At 37.2% G+C, this 19070-nt stretch overlaps 1 protein-coding gene across 1 annotated transcript in view; it reads left to right on the forward strand.

Moving 5' to 3' along the window:
- Nucleotides 1-10775, forward strand: part of LOC141362585 (proton-coupled folate transporter-like) — a 71683-nt gene extending 60908 nt beyond the window's left edge. The window contains exon 7 of the mRNA XM_073864872.1: nucleotides 10319-10775. Coding sequence (XP_073720973.1) covers nucleotides 10319-10364 — 46 coding nt within the window. The 3' untranslated portion in view covers nucleotides 10365-10775. The remainder of the gene's footprint in view (nucleotides 1-10318) is intronic.
- The last annotated feature ends 8295 nt before the right edge of the window (nucleotides 10776-19070 follow it).

Genomic DNA, 19070 nt, shown 5'->3' on the forward strand with positions numbered 1-19070 from the left:
GAGTTTTTATGGTTATCTGTAATACCGCGATTATTCGCTAGATGCACTTACCCAATTTATAAAAAACTGAAGCAAAATGTTTTATTAATTTTACACTGTGTATATTTTGATAATCATTCTGAATCTGATCTCTAATAAAATTCCTTAACAAAAATGCAATTATTTCAGCTTTTTGCTGAAAATCTTGTATTTTTGAAGAAAAATTCCCATATTTAAGAGTTTATAAACAGAGAAAACATAAAGATAGGATGAAAGTTTTTTTTTCCATTTTGTTTGTTTATTGTTTGTTTGAAAGCGAGAAAGAGGGTCTGTTCTTTCATTTGATATATTTGTTTGTTTATATATTTTGAGAAGAAAATTTTCCTGGAAGGCATTTTGTGAAACTTTTGTGAAAATCACAAAAAAGTTTAAGTATTGTGGTTGGTCCCGGGATAGATTATACATTTTTGAGTGTGTTGCAAAATGAAAAGTTTGGGAATCACTGTACTATAGGGTTGGGGTTAGGTAAAGGTTTGGTTTAGGGTTAGTTGCATGTAAATATGCATTATTTACTGTTATTACTATAATAATTTATTGCATGTAATGCTGCGTTTACACTAACCGTGTTTGAGGCGTCAAAATCGCGTCTACCGCGCCTAGTTTGCTGCTTGAACAGTTTGAATGCATTCGCGCATCTAGAGCGAAGTAGAAAGCAAGCATTTGACGCGGGTCAGAGGCAAAATCCGCTTCTTGTGGGAGGGGCAAGTGCTATGCGGGTGTCTGTTTGCAAGATGACTTATGTTGATTGTGTATTTCTCAAGAGGGTTACCGGTTTGTATTTGGTAACATTACTATACGCACGAATGAGCGGAATCGCGTCTTCCGCGCCGCACTAAACGCCTCATTCGCCATAAGACCTTCAGACGCGCGTCAACGCATCTTCACATTGACTTAACATTGAAATCACTCGCGTTTTACGCCTCTACCGCGCCTGGTGTAAACGCAGCATAACATGCAAAAATATAATAAAAAAATTAAATTAAATTAAATTAAATTAATAATGTATGTAAACGTTTTAATAAAAATAAAACACATCAAAAGAAATTATAATACAGTATCTGTCACGACTGGGATGCAGGAGTGAGGAAGTTAGGACGCAAGTGCAGAGTTCACAATGAAATAAATAACATTTATTAACAGAACGAGAATAAAACAACGGGCAGGTAACACAGGAACATCCAATAGAAGAAACAGGAACAGACATGAAAGTAGTGACAATGACAGGGGGTGCAGCAGACGGCTGCGGAGACAACACAGGAACAGTCACAGGGGCCGCTGCGGACGGCAGTGGAGACGGGACAGGGACAATGACTGGAGGTGCAGCGGGCGGCTGCGGAGACGACAAAGGGACAGTGACAGGGAGCTGCAGCGGAGGCTGCGCAGACGGCAGAGGCTGCAGCGGAGGCTGCGCAGACGGCAGAGGCTGCAGCGGATCAAGGGCCTGAGAGGTGGCAGCAGGCTGCAGAGCCTTCCTCTTCTTCTTCTTGGGACGCGGAGCAGAGAACGGGGCAGGTGGAATGAGCGCCGTGGTGAGAGTGGCAGGATCCGTGGAGGACCCCTCGGACGCCGACTCCCACGATATCCGCCGCTCGCGCTTCCCTCGAAGGTTGTCAGGCTGGGCAGAGCCTGTGGAACTAGATGTGGTGGGTGCTGAGCTCTCGGGGACCACCATCCCGACGACGCGGCCCTCAGGGATCGGTGGCAATGGGTTAGAGGAAGCAACCTCGGCTGAGACCCCGGGCTGAGGACGATTCATGGCATAGTTCATCAACTCAATCAAGCCCAGGGACCTCCGCATGCCGAACTCGTTAGGGCTGAGAGGCTCATCGAGGCCACTGTTGAAAATGATCTTGAGCTCCTCCCAGTCTAATTCGGTCTCTCCCATGGCATAAAGGAACTCATTCACAAAAGCGCTGCACCTTCTTCCCCGCTGACGACAACAGCGTAAAAGTTGATCCTGACGGGCTCTGTCAGCTGGATTCTGCTTCGGTTGGTCCATATCTGCGGGATCCAGTTATGGCAAGTCCGTTCTGTCAGGCACAAAACACAGAGGATCCCAGTGCAGGTAACAGAAAATGTTTTATTTAAACAAAATCCCAGCGAAACTTCCTGGACAGCAGATAGCACAAATGAAATAATAAATCCAAACTAGAAATCGACACAAGACAAGACTGGAAACTAGCTAAGCTAGTGATGGCGAGAACATACACAGTGACAGACGCGTATATAGACAAACGGACTTGCCAAGACACACAAGACACACAGAGATTAAATACACAGACCAGACGAGATGATAACAAGCAACAAGTGAGGAAGACGAGAGGAGGTAATCACACTGAACAGGAACACCTGTGAGGGAAGCACACGTGAACCTGAAAAACACATACAAAAGACAACCACAGTACCAACAAGACAAAACCATAAATATATTTATATATATATATATAAATATATACAAATATATATACACATGAAAACAGAACACTAGACTAAACAAGACATAAAATCAAAGACTGGAAAATGCAAGGGAGCGGGGAAAATAACACACAATGACAAGAGAATACAAGGGAGCGGGGAAAAGTCACAAGACACGAGAAAAGCGTGGTCTGATATGACAATACCAAAACCACGTTCTCCCACACAAAACATTGTACTGTCAGGACCCTGCCATACACAACTAGATATAATTACCAAACAAGATTATGGCAGACAGAGGCGTCATGCCCATTCAAACTGAGGGGGCAACTGCCCCCTTGGTTTTTTTGAGCCAATGGATTTTGCATCCAACCTCAAAATCAAATAAGCGTCCATTAATCTGTTATTTGACATTTAATCTGTTTAATATGCACAATATTATACATTCTGTGCTGCATCCTTGTCACTTTTCGGAGATTTTCGCCGTTTTTATAGTGTTTTGATCATGTTACATTACTTTTATTCTGGCGGCAGCTGGAGCAGGAGTCAGCGCAGTCGCAGACGTCATCAGCATCTGGGCGCGCTCACGAGCTCTCTGCTGTTGCTGGCTTGCTGCTGCATTTGGCTATCTGAGGAATTAAAACGGGTTAGAAACGCTCACAACATTACCAAACCCCAGTACGGTAATGTGCAGTTAACCTCCTCTGTGTAGAAAATGTATGGTTTTAAATGTGACCGTCTCAACGTTATATTAGTAGAGATTCATCTTCTTGGCACAATGCCAAAGTTCGCCAGAGTTCACGCGGGCGCGGAATCTCACATGCTCACATGAGGTAAAATTTAATGCAAAAATCCGTTCCTCTAATAATTTTATCTAAACATATTTTTTAAAATCATTATTGAACATTAAAATCAATCACGTGGCTATAGCTTATGTCATTTTCCTTGTTTATATACTTTATGGATTTAAAATTACAAATGATAATGTAGTTGTTGTGCAAAATGCATTAATGACACAATTAAACGAGCCATTAAGACTTAAATAAAACATGCCGTTTCAGATGTAAATATGATGCAAATGTGTCATTATTCTGATTGAATAGTATTTGATTTGAAAGTTAGTCATCACTCTTATTTTGGAGGTTTTTGCATGAAAGCAGGGGTTTTCAGATTGTTAGAAATGTAAGTGCCATGGAAAAGACTGAAAGCTCTATAATATTTCGTTTGATTTCTGTGTATGCACAAATTTCTGTGAGCTGTTGACACTGTGCCCCCTTAAAAAAAATTGGTGCATGACGCCCCTGATGGCCTCACAGTATCAAGTGAAACAAAAACCTATCAGACTTCATAATATCTGATGTGCTTAACACCGAACATTTCTGATACGATTTTATCATTAATAACAACAAAACAGCAAGGCTCTGCCAAAGTTAAGGAAAATAGCAATTTTGAGTGTCAAGCTATTGCTGCTCAGCACTTGTACTCTCTCATTAACCCATTTGTGCCCAAATTTTTCTGAATGGTTTCATGCATATAATTGTGTTAATAGTGTCCTCTGTAAACATGTTCTGCATTTATTTTCCCCATTTTTATTTTTATTTTTTTGAAAATCGTATTTGAATGTGCGGCAACTATAGTTGCCGGTGGGCAAAAAGGTTGTATGCACCCCTTTAATGTCAAATTTTAATACATTTGGCATCTTACTCAAAATAATGGCTTTCAACAGATCAACCTTTATTCATAAACACATTTATTATGTATAACAGTCAAAGAACATTCGATGCGAACCCCCCCCAAATAAAAATGCATCTAGCTTATAATCTCTTGTTCAATTCAATTCAATTCAATTTTATTTATATAACGCTTTTCACAATTGTTAATTGTTGCAAAGCAGATTTACATGAGTAGATGTAAAGGAGAACACAGAAAATCAATAGATAAGAAGTAGAATATAGCGAGCCTATTAATAATGTAACGTATACAGTAAAGTGCTAAGTTAAGGACTCTCTCGGGGACGAAAACCCCCCTAGGAGAAAACCCTGTGGGAAAAACTCCTAGAAGGACAAAAACCCTTGGGAGAAATTAATATATATATTTATATATGGGTCAAAGACGAAAAAGGGGGTTTAAAGCATAAAAAAATAAAAGTGTAAAAGAGCTTTAAATTTAGTCTTTTTCACATACATTAGAATATGTCCTGTTTAACTTTATGTTTTTCTGAGCAAAAAATAATTACTACCATACATTTTTACTGGAATTTTACAGAAGACACCAACTAAAATGTCATTCAGTGTAACAATATTTTTATGCAAAAAAATATTATCAGACATTTTTAAAAAAACTATTATTTGATGACACATTACAAGACTCTATTTATAGATCACAGTGCAGACACCAAATACTAACTATTTGTCATTTTAAAGCATTTTACTTCGCCAATATCCTTTAAATCATTAGGTTTTACCCATTTGTCAGCAAGAAGTTTTTGTAAGGAAGTGAAAATCAATTCAAATCAAATACAATTTTTGTAGGATCACACATTATTTTACATATTTTAATAAGTACAGCTCAGAATAAGTATATTGTTTCATTTCTACATAAATATATCTGTTACACCGAATGACAATGGTTTGTTACACTGAATGACATTTTTGACAAAAATAGTGTCATTGTTTCCATTATTGCAATGTTTTGAATATTATTCTGTATCATTTTATTCCTAAACAAATCACAGAAGTAGATGCTGAAATGAATAATCATTTTATTTCACAATGCATATCATATTCGTAAAAATTAACTAAACAGGTGGTAATACTGTATAATAAGATCCAGAACTGCCCTTATACATTTAGCTTCTGCCCTGTGTTTACTTTGATTTTCCCGCCATTGCTTTCGCTTCTTCTCAGCTGCAGCATCTGATAAATTCCTGATTGACGGGTGATCAGGATTTGCAGCAAGGCAGCTTGCTTTCTTCTCTGGTTGCTGAAATACAGATTCCATGTAATTATTGACATAAAACGTGTTATTAATTAAAAATACTTTCTGTTTGGCAACATAAATGACATGTTATCAGGATTTGTATTATGGGCGGAGAATCCCCTCAGTGGCCTCTCTTAAAGGGATAGTTCACCCAAAAATGAAAATTCTGTAATCATTTACTCACTTTCGTGTTGTTTCAAACCCGCATAAATGGAAGGAAGATATTTTGAGAAATGTTGGTAACCAAACCTTTTGTGGACCCCATACTATGATACTAAAAATAATACTATGGAAGTTAATGGGGTCCACGAATGGTTTGGTTACAAACATTACTCAAAATATCTTCCTTTGTGTTTATCAGAACAAAAAAAAATTTGTTTGTGGGCATCTAAAAGAAATCAGTACCAAAACGACAAAAATGCATTAAAACATTAATATTGATAAAGTTTGATATATTTTTTTTGTGCTAAACATCCCTCATTTATCTGAAATAGAAATAAAATGCTAAAAATGTTATCTAAACAGTGACACTGTCATTCAGTGTTATGTATGACACTGTGGTGTAACATACAATTTGCATTACACCGAATGACAAAACATTACCCTGAATGACGAAACTTTTACTTAAGCTAATATTAGTAGTTAACAACTAGATACCTATATCAAACAGTGAACTTGACCAGAAAGGTTTATCATCATTATTCACAACATCTACTTATTTTTCAAAAAATCTAACAATAAAAGTGTTTTTTTGCATTTCACTGAATGACAGTCGGTTTTGTTACTCAAGATACCACACTATGAAAAGGTGAAATTATCAAATATTTAAGAGCAATAAACTTACCTTGCTGAATCACCACATGGTCTTCAGGGGGCCTTTTGATGATGTCACAGACTGCTTGATGAGTATTGTTTGTTTATTTAATTTCAAAATGGCTTCCTGATCCCATTACACTGAATGACCTCTGACAAACTGCATATTCGGGACAAAAGTCCCCTAGTTGTTTCAATATTTAACGAAAAAAATAACACATAGTCCTATTAATATAAAACAGCCAACACTTATGTGAACATGCCAAGGAAGCAAATTTTTTTTTTAACATGGTATTTTATACGTTTATTTCAAAATGTATTAGTAAAATCATAGTCCGGACCATTACGCTGAATGACGATTTTACACTTTGGAGCATTATTAAACTCATATTTGGTCATTGTATTTTCACAAAAGTTATTTGAAACATAAAAGTAGACATTTTACTTGCATTTTATATGTTTTTTTTGTATGTAAAATCACTTTTGTAAATTATATTTGATGCGGACACCAAAATGGTGACGTCTCGTCTTTGACCCATATATAAACAGGGTAGGGATAGGAGGCGGGTAAGCGGATTAAACTGGTTCAGCCGGTGGTCGCGCATCAGCTGGGCATCACGTTCAAGGACAGCCAGTAGATCAGTGGTGTGATGACCTTCACAGCAATAGGAAATGGGTCTGTTTGTCCCATTGTCCTCGGGGTCGAGGACGAGACAGGGAGAGAGAAACAGAATTCTATTAGCGTAGGGGCCGGTCGCATGAAACGCAAGTGTCATGCAGTATTGTAGTTTAAAAACGCTCAGTTCCAGACAGGCTACCTATTGCAGCAATAGTATATTACCCATATGAGGTATTTGAGTGCTTTGTTCTAGACAAATAAACTATTGCTGGACAAGTACAATTACTGGACATTTTATGTGAATGCTTTGTTAAAGAAGAATGTCTTAAGTTTAGATTTACGAACGCGTGCTAAGTGATATAAACTGTGACTTGTTCAGGTTTTTTATTATTATTTTTATTTATTTATTTTCTCTGTTGCTTTTAGTGCTTTCTTCCAGAAACAACGGACCATATGTCAGCTCCAAATCAGTTCATATCACTTAGTTCATATTACTTAGCACATCGTTCGTGGCTCGACTTGTCGAGTCTGTTTTTCAAGATGTCTGCTGTCTGAATACACGTAATGTGCTGTCTTTATAAAGTAGCTTCTTATTAAACTGTTTGTACACTTACAAAGTTCTCAATGCTTCGGTTTGCATGTAAGGACCCTCATTATGCTACTGTGGTAGTGTGAGGCTATTTTGAGCCTTGTTAGTGGTATTAACTAGCAATTTACTTGTACTTACTCTTTGCCCCATATACTAGCGCTATACGCTTATCTGTTTTTATTGATAAAAAACTCTTTACATTCGATTATCATGAAAACGCATCCCAGAGAACGATCTACTCGGTCACCATGTGTTAATTACCCCTAGGTTCATTTTTCACCGGAGTTGTCCTTTAATGAAAATAATATGAAAATAAATCAATAAAATTGGCAACCAGTCTTTGGAAGAAGAGGAGATCTCTGTCTCCCTCTTTAAATGACCTGTATGAATGGATTTTATTCCCTATCAAATTAAGGTCTAATGGACAGTAGAGATGTTAGTTAAAGGGTTTTAGGTATGATATTATGAAAGAAAAAAGCACTAAAAAGACCAATAACCTTGATTATTAACCTATTGACACAGTATACACCATTTCCCCATGATATATGTACTTACAAGGGATTTGCCCACCGGCAACTATAGTTGCCGCTTGGACTTTTGACTAAGTATATAAAAAACTATAGATCTCTTGTAAGATTTGTTTTGTTTGGATGACTCTAGAGACCTTCATGATTATGTAGATACATAAATGTCATCCAAAAATACTTGTTAGTAAAATGAAAATTACCTTTCTTTGGGAGGGTTTGCCTTCGCCATGTTTCTTGAAAGAAGAGGTAAGAAGTTGACAGCCTCATGTGACAGGAAGGAGATAAATACCTTTTCTTTCTTTTTAAAATCCTTTATTTGATTGTTAGCTTGCATGTCATTGAGAAATAAAACATGGATAACATCTAAAAAATTCTTAAAAAAAGGAAAATGACAACTATGCACTGTGGCAACTATAGTTGCCGGCGGGCTGAATGGAAATGGTCTATCTCACTGTCTGCCAAAGCCAAACACCTCATTTGCGTTGCGAGACCTCCAGACGCGCGTCAACGCATCTTCACATTGACTTAACATTGAAATCACTCGCGTTTCACGCCTCTACCGCGCCTGGTGTAAACGCAGCATAACATGCAATAAAATAAAATAAAATAAAATAAAATAAAATAAAATAAAATAAAATAAAATAAAATAAAATAAAATAAAATAAAATAAAATAAAATAAAATAAAATAAAATAAAATAAAATAAAATAACGTATGTAAACGTTTTAATAAAAAGAAAAAACATCAAAAGAAATTATAACACAGTATCAAGTGAAACAAAAGCCTTTCAGACTTCATAATATCTGATGTGCTTAACACCGAACATTTTTGATACGATTTTATCATTAATAACAATAAAAACAGCAAGACTCTGCCAAAGTTAAGGAAAATAACAATGTTGAGTGTCAAGCTATTGCTGCTCAGCACTTGTACTCTCTCATTAAGCATGGAAATGGTCTATCTCACTGTCTGCCAAAGCCAAATGCATTCAGACTAAGCCGTGCGACACACCTGCACTCTGTCTGACAACAACAATTAACTGTCCACACTGCATTGAGCTCAAACCTTCTGCAGAATCATTTTCATTAGTGTCATTCAAAGGCTGTATTGTTAAAATCTCTTTTAGAGAGAGAATGGCTTCAGAATATTCATTATCCGTGCTGTGTCTCATATGCTCAAGCTTTGAAAACACTCTTAGTTGGATATTGAGAATGAATTGGATTAACGTGTCTCGGATTTTGAGAAAGTGCTCGTCTTTGTGGATTTACACAAGGCAAATGACAAATTCAGTCGACGTCAAAAGTATTTGTCAAGTCTGCAGGAATATTCTGGGTTCAATGTAAGTTAAACTCTATCAAGCCTCTACGGCATTCCGTCAATTTCTCTAAAAATAATTCAGATTTATATCATAGTTTGGAAAAAGAAAAAGATCAGCATATTTTGTTTATGTGAAGCACCACTCCAGCCACATTTGATTGGATTTAAATTCTGTCTGATATAGGCTATAAGAGCCATTGGTCTGTGATAGCCATAACCACTCATTATAAATGACATAAATATTTGTGTGCGATATCAAGTAATTTGTATTTAAGAAGTGGCAAAAAATCTGAACAATTTTTTCAAAGCCGAACAAAGATGGGGTTACACAATTAACATAAAAACTCTTTTATACATCGTGCCTGTGAAAGTTAAAGCCAACACTTTGCTTTAAATTGTAAGATTTTGCTTAAATTGTGTTAGTATAAGAAGGTGGTATCCAGATTGATGGACTTTTAAGCACCAATGTAAATCAGATTCAATGGATTATGCTAAGCTATGCTAAAAGTGGTACCGCCAGACTCGGAGATCGGCTGAATTTATTCCAAAATGGTAAAAATCAAATGTTTAACTCTAAGGGAGCTGTAAAATTAGCATATTTTCCAAAGAGTGGAGTGTCCCTTTAAGACTAGACATATTCTATTGAATGCAGGTGGAAATTGACAGGAACTGTGGTACAATACTAATGGAAACTTATATGAGTTTTTGGACGCAGAGAAAGGAAGGTCTATGGATATTGAGTCTGCCCTTGACATTGCATACTAACCTCGCTGTGAATAATGAATGGCCTGTTTATGACACCTGGTGGTCTAGCGCCTTTCCTAAGCCAACCCTGATTTACTCATATATATAAAAACATTTTCCACTTCATTGCTGCCCTGAAATTGTTTGTATTTCGCATGCAACAAAACCATACTAACATACCTAGGGGCAGAGTGATGAAATGCTAAATGTTTGTTGTGTAAAAGTGTTCATTTGCTTTGGGATTTTTTGACTGACATGTCTTTGTTCTTGTTTGTAGGTGGATTAGCGAGATGCCCACTACTCTGCCCCGCCTCGTGCTGTAGGACGTCACTTTTTTGTTGGGTTATTTTTCAAGTACAAAGTGGATCCATAATTCAAGTTTTCCGTAAATGCAACGCAAATGCCCTTGTCTACAAGAGTTGCTGTTTGTAAAACATTTGTTTTCATAAGAAACACAATGGCTGTGCACCATTTGGAATCAAATTGAGTATATCTGTTAAATTTCAATGTAATTTCTGATTATATACTATTTGAATACACTTTTATACTTAGCTGTATATGCTACTGTACTTATTTACTCAACAGATAAGGTTATAATCTGAATGCAAATTCAATGCCATGGTCACAATTAAATGTACAAGTTGCATAAATATATATTACATATTTTATAATATATGTAAGCACTATACTGTATAATAAATATCAAACCACTGTACAGAATATCTTGCAGCAAGGCTTTTTCTCATACAATGACTAAGCACTGTACAAGAAAGTGTGTCTCTGTACAAAGCTCAGTGCTAGTGTTTGCAAATGGATTGCGGTTTGACTTGGTGTGTGGCGAGAGGGCATTAATAACCCCTTAATAAAATCGGAACGGTGAAAGGTCAACTCTAGAACTGGAAGAAGTAATTGAAAATTGCTGCTCTAAATTGTTCTTCCTGATAAGCCATTCACCACAATTAGACTGAAACAGCTTCTTGGCTTCCATAAAGGAATGCTGGAATCATTCTTTAATTAAATAAACTGCAGGACATCATGGAAAGTAGAGGTACTTTAAAAACATATCCTCCAGTTACTGGGCCACAGCATCCCTCTCTGTGGCGCTTCAGATCTTAAAGTGACAAAAAACATACGGGCTCCATAGTCATAGTCAAACAATAAATACATTTAAAATGGGTGTCGAGTGAGGCTCCTCAATGGTGGTTGGAGTGGAGAAGTATTTGCAGTACCACTGTTTTCATTGGAGTAAAGGCCAAGGTACAGTATAGTTCACCTTTACACTTTTTATAAGGGTTAATGTACAGTGTGCATGATGTAAAATTCGTCATCAAAATAGTGCAGGGACTGTACGTGCCGGGTTTTTGTAACCGCACATACTTTGTAAATCGCAAGTCACACATAAATTGCTCCAGACTAAAGTCGCATCAGTCAAAAATGCGTTTTGAAGGGGAAAAAACATATATAAGTCACACTGGACTATATGTCGTGTTTATTTAGAAAATGGATTTACAAAATCCAAGCCCAAGAACCGACTTTTGATCTGGAAAGACAACTTATTCAACTAAATACATGTTAACGCAACATTAACATTTATTCAGCTAACACAATAGCATACCTTACACAGTCCCTCCAGAAAAACGTGATTATGCAAACGCATGATTCAATGCATAATCAGCCAAAGTCCGCAAATGTATGTGGGAGCCGCATAAATTGCAGATTTTCGCACACAAAATATGCAGTCTTGCATGATTTCATAATCCCCACATTTTCGTAGCAAAAAGTCACATATATTAGCCTCGCCCACAACATTTGAGGTCAAAAAGTTCGATCTGGTGTCGCTCCGTTGTGGCGCAACTATGCTCGAACCAAATCAACAGTAACATAATCACGTCAGCATTTCTGCCATCGAGTTTGTCGTGAAAATTCTGCCATCGAGTTTGTTCTAGAAGATATTGACAGCGCATTGATTTTAAAAGAGGAACAGAGAAATACGATCAAGGCATTTGTTTTTTTGGAAAAATGTTTTTGCCGTCCCTCCTACGAGTTTCAGCAAAAGTTAAATTTATCAGCTGGCTCCGATGGTTGCTAAGAAGATGGAACACAATGAAAATGGGCAACTCTGCGTGCACGACAACGCGGATATAACTAGCAGTCGTTGCCAGATCCTTTTTGGAAGCCCGTGGATGAAGTTCATCTAACTTACAAATGGTAAGAGATAGTCTGACAGTATGACTTAGTCAATAACTTACAATGTCGTAATATGTTTTCAAACTTACACCATGCGTCTCCTTCAGACTGTAAACGAAGCTCAGGCACACAAAAAACCCAACTGGGGCACACCAGATAACACGTCAGGCGTGTCGTCTGTCAGCTGCATCACTGCAGTCACGTGACTTCAGTCTCGTGCACGCGCTTCACAACAGAACCGGAAGAGAAGACAATGCTGAATAAAGTCATTGTTTTTTGTTATTTATGGACCAAAATGTATTTTCGATGCTTCAACACATTCTAACTGAAACAATGATGTCACATGGACTACTTTGATGATGTTTCTATTACCTTTCTGGACATAGACAATATACCCTACGTAGATTTTTAATGAACGGTCAGCAAGCTCTCGGACTAAATCTTAAACATCTTAAACTGTGTTTCCAAAGATGAACGGAAGTCTTACGAGTTTGGAACGCCATAAGGGTGAGTCATTAATGACATTATTTTCATTTTTTGGGTGAACTATCCCTTTAAAGGAGTTGCTTTGAAGACAGTTCACATGGCTCTTCCGCAAGCAGCCTCGAAAAAGGGCAAAAGTATCATGGAAATACTTCATTCACTATATTCCATGTCCTCTGTGGTAGTTTTGTGTAAGAAACAGACTGGAATATAAGTTGTTGTTCCTTCATATTTAATTGACTAGTTTAGCTTGTAATAATGCAAAGGATGTAGATATATATACAACATGACAATGACATCATCGAATGCTGCATCATGCTGCAAAATAGAGTCTTGCGGGTGCTACATATTGACTGGCTGATTGTGATTGGTTGGAGAGTCCCTCAACAGCCGTGCTTTCTCCCATCTCGTGGATGTTTGGACATATGCGACCGCATCTGAACACACATTACTGCATGTGCACAAACATACACACGCGATAAATGCGTCTGAGCAGTAAGAGGGCAATGGCTCCCCAAACTACCATCTCCGCTAATGAATCTCATTACAAATGAAAGTTGTTAGCCGTAACACACACTCTTTCACTGATATACACACAGTGCAAACGGCTCCCATCAGTTGTAATTATCATTGGTACGTCTAATGCAAGCTCTGGCAAGATCAATCCAATCACCGCACTGCAGCGTGACTAAAATTGAATCGTAGTGTATTTAAATGATTTGTCTGATAGAGACCTTATCAAGACTAGATTCGGTAAACATTGAAACTGTGGAATTGGACAAAGCAGTCCTCGAAAAGCTATTGCGCAAGCTTCTTGTACCTCCAAAGTAATCAAGCCACTGGCATGTACACATCATAAACCCAGGGCAGAACGGCCTCAAAGCTTTCTGTTTGTGTTTCAGGAGACTGAACTGCCCTTGAGCCGCGGGTAAAGATGATGCTGACATCCACCATAATGAGAAATAGAAGAAGACATTAATTGCCTGGCATACATTCTGAGGCGGTCGAAAAACCCATTCAATCTCAATGCATCTCTCAAAGCAATATCTATGCATAAATACAGAAGAGAATCATTATTTTTCTATAGTCCCACCTAATTGCCCCTTTAATCAATACAATTCTGCATGCCTGGATGGAGTTTCAGCGGACTGGGTACAGTTTTATTGCATCACTGACCAGCTCAATGCTGACCAAAGGAGGTTTTTGTGCCAACAGTGTTTGACAAATCATATATATTGCATTGTACTGTACCGAGGGTTTGTCTAAATCTATAGAGGTTTATGCTAGAATTTTGCGAAGCATACAATTTATCCTAATGTTGTTTCAAAGGGATCACAAAGTTACAGTGTGGGCATATGCTATATAAAACACAATACAATCACACAATTTAGACAGTAGTGAATTTTTACACCGATTAAAAATCACTTTGAAGGCATTTGAAGACAGGATAAAGCAGTTTAAAATTGAATGTAAATGTGTGACAATTTTTTTTATCATTTCACATATTCACTCTAAAAACAAACGGTGCTAAATAGCACTAAAAGTGTTTCACTGGCTCGTAATAATAGGAGAACCATTTTAAGTGCTATATAGCAACCATTTAGTATGTAGTACCTGTGTAGAACCATATTGTGCTATATAGAACCATATCTGGTGCTAAAGTGGTGCTATATCAACCAATGATGGTGGTTTATAGGTGCTATATAGCACTTAAAATGGTTCCCCTATGATTATGAGCTTTTAGTGCTATTTAGCAACATTTTTTTTTAGAGTGTTCTTTATCACAAAGACAAGCTAGTTTAATAGATGTTTGAGACCATGATTCTCTTTATATTGGCTTCTCATAGACAGCCATCATATCATAAACAGGAAACTAGTAGTTGCCAAAATCTTTACATGAATAAAAATTCAACTACAGTTTTAGACTGCAGTGTATGTGGTCTAATCCGTTTGTTGTTTTTCAACGTCCAATCCCATGGCAATATTTAAACGAGAATTTACTCACCGTCATGTTTTTTTAAACCTGTATGAGTTTCTTTATTACGGAGCCCCCAAGGGGACATGGAGAAAAAGTTTCATGTGTGCACGCGAATGTTTCATGCCAAATTTTTTGAAAAAGTTTAGTTTCGCGTGCACAGTAAAACAGATTCTATGGAAGTCAATAAGTAACGTCTCACCCCATGGCGTCAATATTTGACGACACTTGACCATGCGTCAATATGTTGACGCGGAGGGTATACCTTTCGCGTCATTTTTTGACGAACTGGGGACTTCAATACTATTAAGTCCGTTGCATTCTCTTTCCTATTTTCTTACCATTTTCTACCATTTTCGCGTCGGTTTAGGGTTAGATTTACATAATGACATCCCTACCCAACCCTTTCCCTAACCCCAATGCCAGGCGACAACTGTTTAATTTCGCGTACCTAATAGTATTGAAGTCCCCAGTTCGTCAAAAAATGACGCGAAAGGTATACCCTCCGCGTCAACATATTGACGCATGGTCAAGTGTCGTCAAATATTGACGCCATGGGTGTGAGACCGTGTTACAATAAATACATCAATTGTATACCATCATTTTTCAAAATATTTTTTTTGTGTGCAACCAACTAAAAAAAAAAGTACCGAGCCCCTAAGGTGACATTGGAGTAAAAAAAAGTAAATGGGTACCATCAACTTTTGATTTTTTTTACTCCAGTGTCACCTTAGGGGCTTGGTACTTTTTTTTGTTGGTTGCACACAAAAAAAAATATTTTGAAAAATTATGGTATACAATTGATGTTACTTGTTGACTTCCATAGAATCTGTTTTTCCTACTATGAAAGTCAATGGGTACCATCAACTGTTTACTTACCATCATTTATCAAAATGTCTTCTTTTGTGTTCATCAGAAGAAAGAAACACATACAATTTAGGACAACATGAGCTGTTCGCTATACCAGTGTCATTGAAATACTTTATTTACTATATTCCAAGTTCTCTGATGTGGTATTTTTTGTGAGAAACAGACTGAAAAAATCGTTTTTGGTGAACATTTGTTTGATCTCTGGTCCTTCAAATTTAATTTACTGGTTTAGCCAGTAATAATTTAAAGGATGTAGAAATGCAACATGCCATTTATTTGAATGACACCCTTGAATGATGCATAACAAAGCAAAACTGTTATAGCTGGTGCTTCAACTGTTTGCTTACCATCAATTATCAAAATATCTTCTTTTCTGTTCAACAGAGGAACTCATACAGATTTAGGTCAACATGAGGGTGAGAAAATGATGACAGATTTTTTTTTTTGGGGGGGGGGGGTTGGGTGAACTATGCCTTTAAAGGAAAACACCAGTTTTTCAATATTTTACTATGTTCTTAGCTCAACTTAGACTAATTAATACATATCCATCTTTTTTCAATGCGTACACTTAATCTTTGTACAGCACGTCGTGAATGTGTTAACTTTTAGCCTAGCCCCATTCATTCCTTAGGATCCAAACAGGGATGAATTTAGAAGCCCCCAAATGTTTTCCCTATGGTGGCACAAAATAAAACGTGGCGATTGTTTTAAGAGCAGATAAAAATGAGAACTATATTGTATGGCGGAAGAGCACTTAGTTTGCAGCACTTCGACCTTGGCGACCTCATCACTCCTGACTACTCCCCTCTTGCTCAAACTTCCATCAATATTACTGCACGCTGAGGCCGAAGTGCTGCCAGCTAAGTGCTCTTCCGCTATACAATATAGTTCTCATTTTTTATCCACTTAAAAAAACCGCCACATTTTATTTTGTGCCACCATACTTCCTCGTGTAACTACTCACGTAACAGTCTTTAAATAGGGAAAACATGGAAGTGTTTGGTGGCTTCTAAATTCATCCCTGTTTGGATCCTAAGTAATGAATAGGCTAGGCTAAATGCTAACACATTCACGACGTGGTGTACAAAGATTAAGTGCATGCATTGAATAAAGATAGGTATGTATTCATTTGTCTAAGTTGAGCTAAGAACATAGTAAAATATTGAAAAACTGTGGTGTTTTTTTTTAACGCATCTGAACATTTGCTGCATTACACAGATTCACTCCAAAGTAGGCATTTATACAGTTAATACTGTACAGCTCAAAATCTCACCCCCAATGCCAAACACATAAAAATTCTTCGAGCCGTGGCCCATTGCCCCTGAATTAAATCAAATACTTGTGTGACGCGTTTACCATCACACCTGTGAATCTGAAGGGCAGAATAGAAGGTGAGAAAAAGATAAAGAAAGATAGAGAAAAAAATTGCCACACTGACACCCAGAAATTCAAGACAATCACACCTGACATGCAATTCCTCACTTGCATTTTCGCAGCGTTTTCTTTAAGGAATAATTCACCCAAATATAAAAGTTTTCTCATAATTTACTCACCCTCGTGCCAAATGAATAATTTTCTACAGAAATGTTATCTTCTTATGTGGGGCTCAATATGGTGAAGCTCCAATAAATCATCGGTGAAAGGCGCGCCATAAAATGTTTTTCAATCATTGCATTCGGCCTGAACAGATTTTTTTTATATAACTCATGTTTGAGTGCGATTCAAAATCATATGAACCACTCATAAATCGCTCTTGCGGTGTTGGGATGTTATACGCTTATCTATCTAAAGTCGAACACACCTATTTTGTTCATCTGAAGAAAGGAAGCCATATACATATAGAATCACACACGTGCAGTGTTTTTCTATTTCAGTTCTCGCACCTCTCCCCCTCCCAGAATGTTTTTGAGCTTGTTAGATCAGCTTGTTAGTGGCTGTTTATACCTGGTACACTTTTGCACCTTGTCCAATTTACTTAACACAGATTTTTTATCATGTTGAACCCACTTATATTTTTAAAAAATTACATTAACTTTACTAAGTTTAGATTTACTAACTGGGCTTTGAATTGGTATTTCCCAGCATGCATTAGCTAAGAAAGACTTAAAGGAATAGTCAATTTTCTTAAAAGAAAAATCCAGATAATTTACTCACCACCATTTCATCCAAAATGTTGATGTCTTTCTTTGTTCAGTCCAGAAGAAATTATGTTTTTTGAGGAAAACATTGCAGGATTTTTCTCATTTTAATGGACTTTAATAGACACCAACAATTAACACTTAACTCAACACGTAACGTTTTTTTCAACAGAGTTTCAAAGGACTATAAACGATCCCAAACGAGGCATAAGGGTCTTATCTAGCGAAACGATTGTCATTTTTGACAAGAAAAATAAAAAATATGCACTTTTAAACCACAACTTTTCGTCTAGGTCCGGTCCAGCGCGACCTAACGTAAATGCGTAGTGATGTAGGGAGGTCACGTGTTACATATATAAAACGCACATTTGCGACCATTGTAAACAATAAACTGACACAAATACATTAATTAGTATAATTCAACATACAACAAAGTCGGAACGGTCCTCTTTCAACACACTTGTAAACACTGGGGCGGAGTTTTGCGTTCGTCCTCTGTGACCTATTGACGTCATGACGTATTATGTGAGGTCACGCTGACGCTTTAGATAACACACTTATGCCTCGTTTGGGATCGTTTAGAGTCCTTTGATACTCCGTTGAAAAAAACTGTTACATGTTGAGTTAAGTGTTAAGTGTTGGAAAAAACTGTTACATGTTGAGTTAAGTGTTAAGTGTTGGTGTCCATTAAAGTCCATTAAAATGAGGAAAATCCTGCAATGTTTTCCTCAAAAAACATAATTTCTTCTGGACTGAACAAAGAAAGACATCAACATTTTGGATGACATGGTGGTGAGTAAATTATCTGAATTTTCTTTTAAAGGCGGAGTCCATGATGTTTGAAAGCCAATGTTGATATTTGAAATCACCTAAACAAACACGCCCCTACCCCAATAGAATCTGGACCTTCTGTTGATAGACCCGCCCCACACATACGCAACCCGGCATTTGATTTGATTTGATTGGCTATAAGTGTGTTTTGGTAGTCGGCCCGTCTCCTTTTCCAACGCGTTTTTCAAACATCGTGGACTCCGCCTTTAAGAAAATTGACTATTCCTTTAATAGTGTTTAATGTGTATTTATCTTACGGATTTAAAAGTGTTTGTGTTATATTTTTTCAAATTGTTTGGTTAATATCGTGCATTTATGGATGTGAGGTACTTCTCTTAAAGAGCACATTTTTCATTGCTAAAGAGAACAACGTTATTTTGTGTATTTAGTATAATACAATGTGTTTGTATGGTTTATTGTTCAAAAAACTGTCCCTGATTGGCCAGCTAATCTGTACATTGTGGTCTAAATACCTCTGACATCAGCTGGAAATGTCATGCTCCTTACCATGTTTGAAAGAATCGGTGTGTGACATCTCACATTTC

This window comes from Misgurnus anguillicaudatus, unplaced genomic scaffold (genome assembly GCF_027580225.2).
Source record: "Misgurnus anguillicaudatus unplaced genomic scaffold, ASM2758022v2 HiC_scaffold_28, whole genome shotgun sequence".
Classification (NCBI taxonomy): domain Eukaryota; kingdom Metazoa; phylum Chordata; class Actinopteri; order Cypriniformes; family Cobitidae; genus Misgurnus; species Misgurnus anguillicaudatus.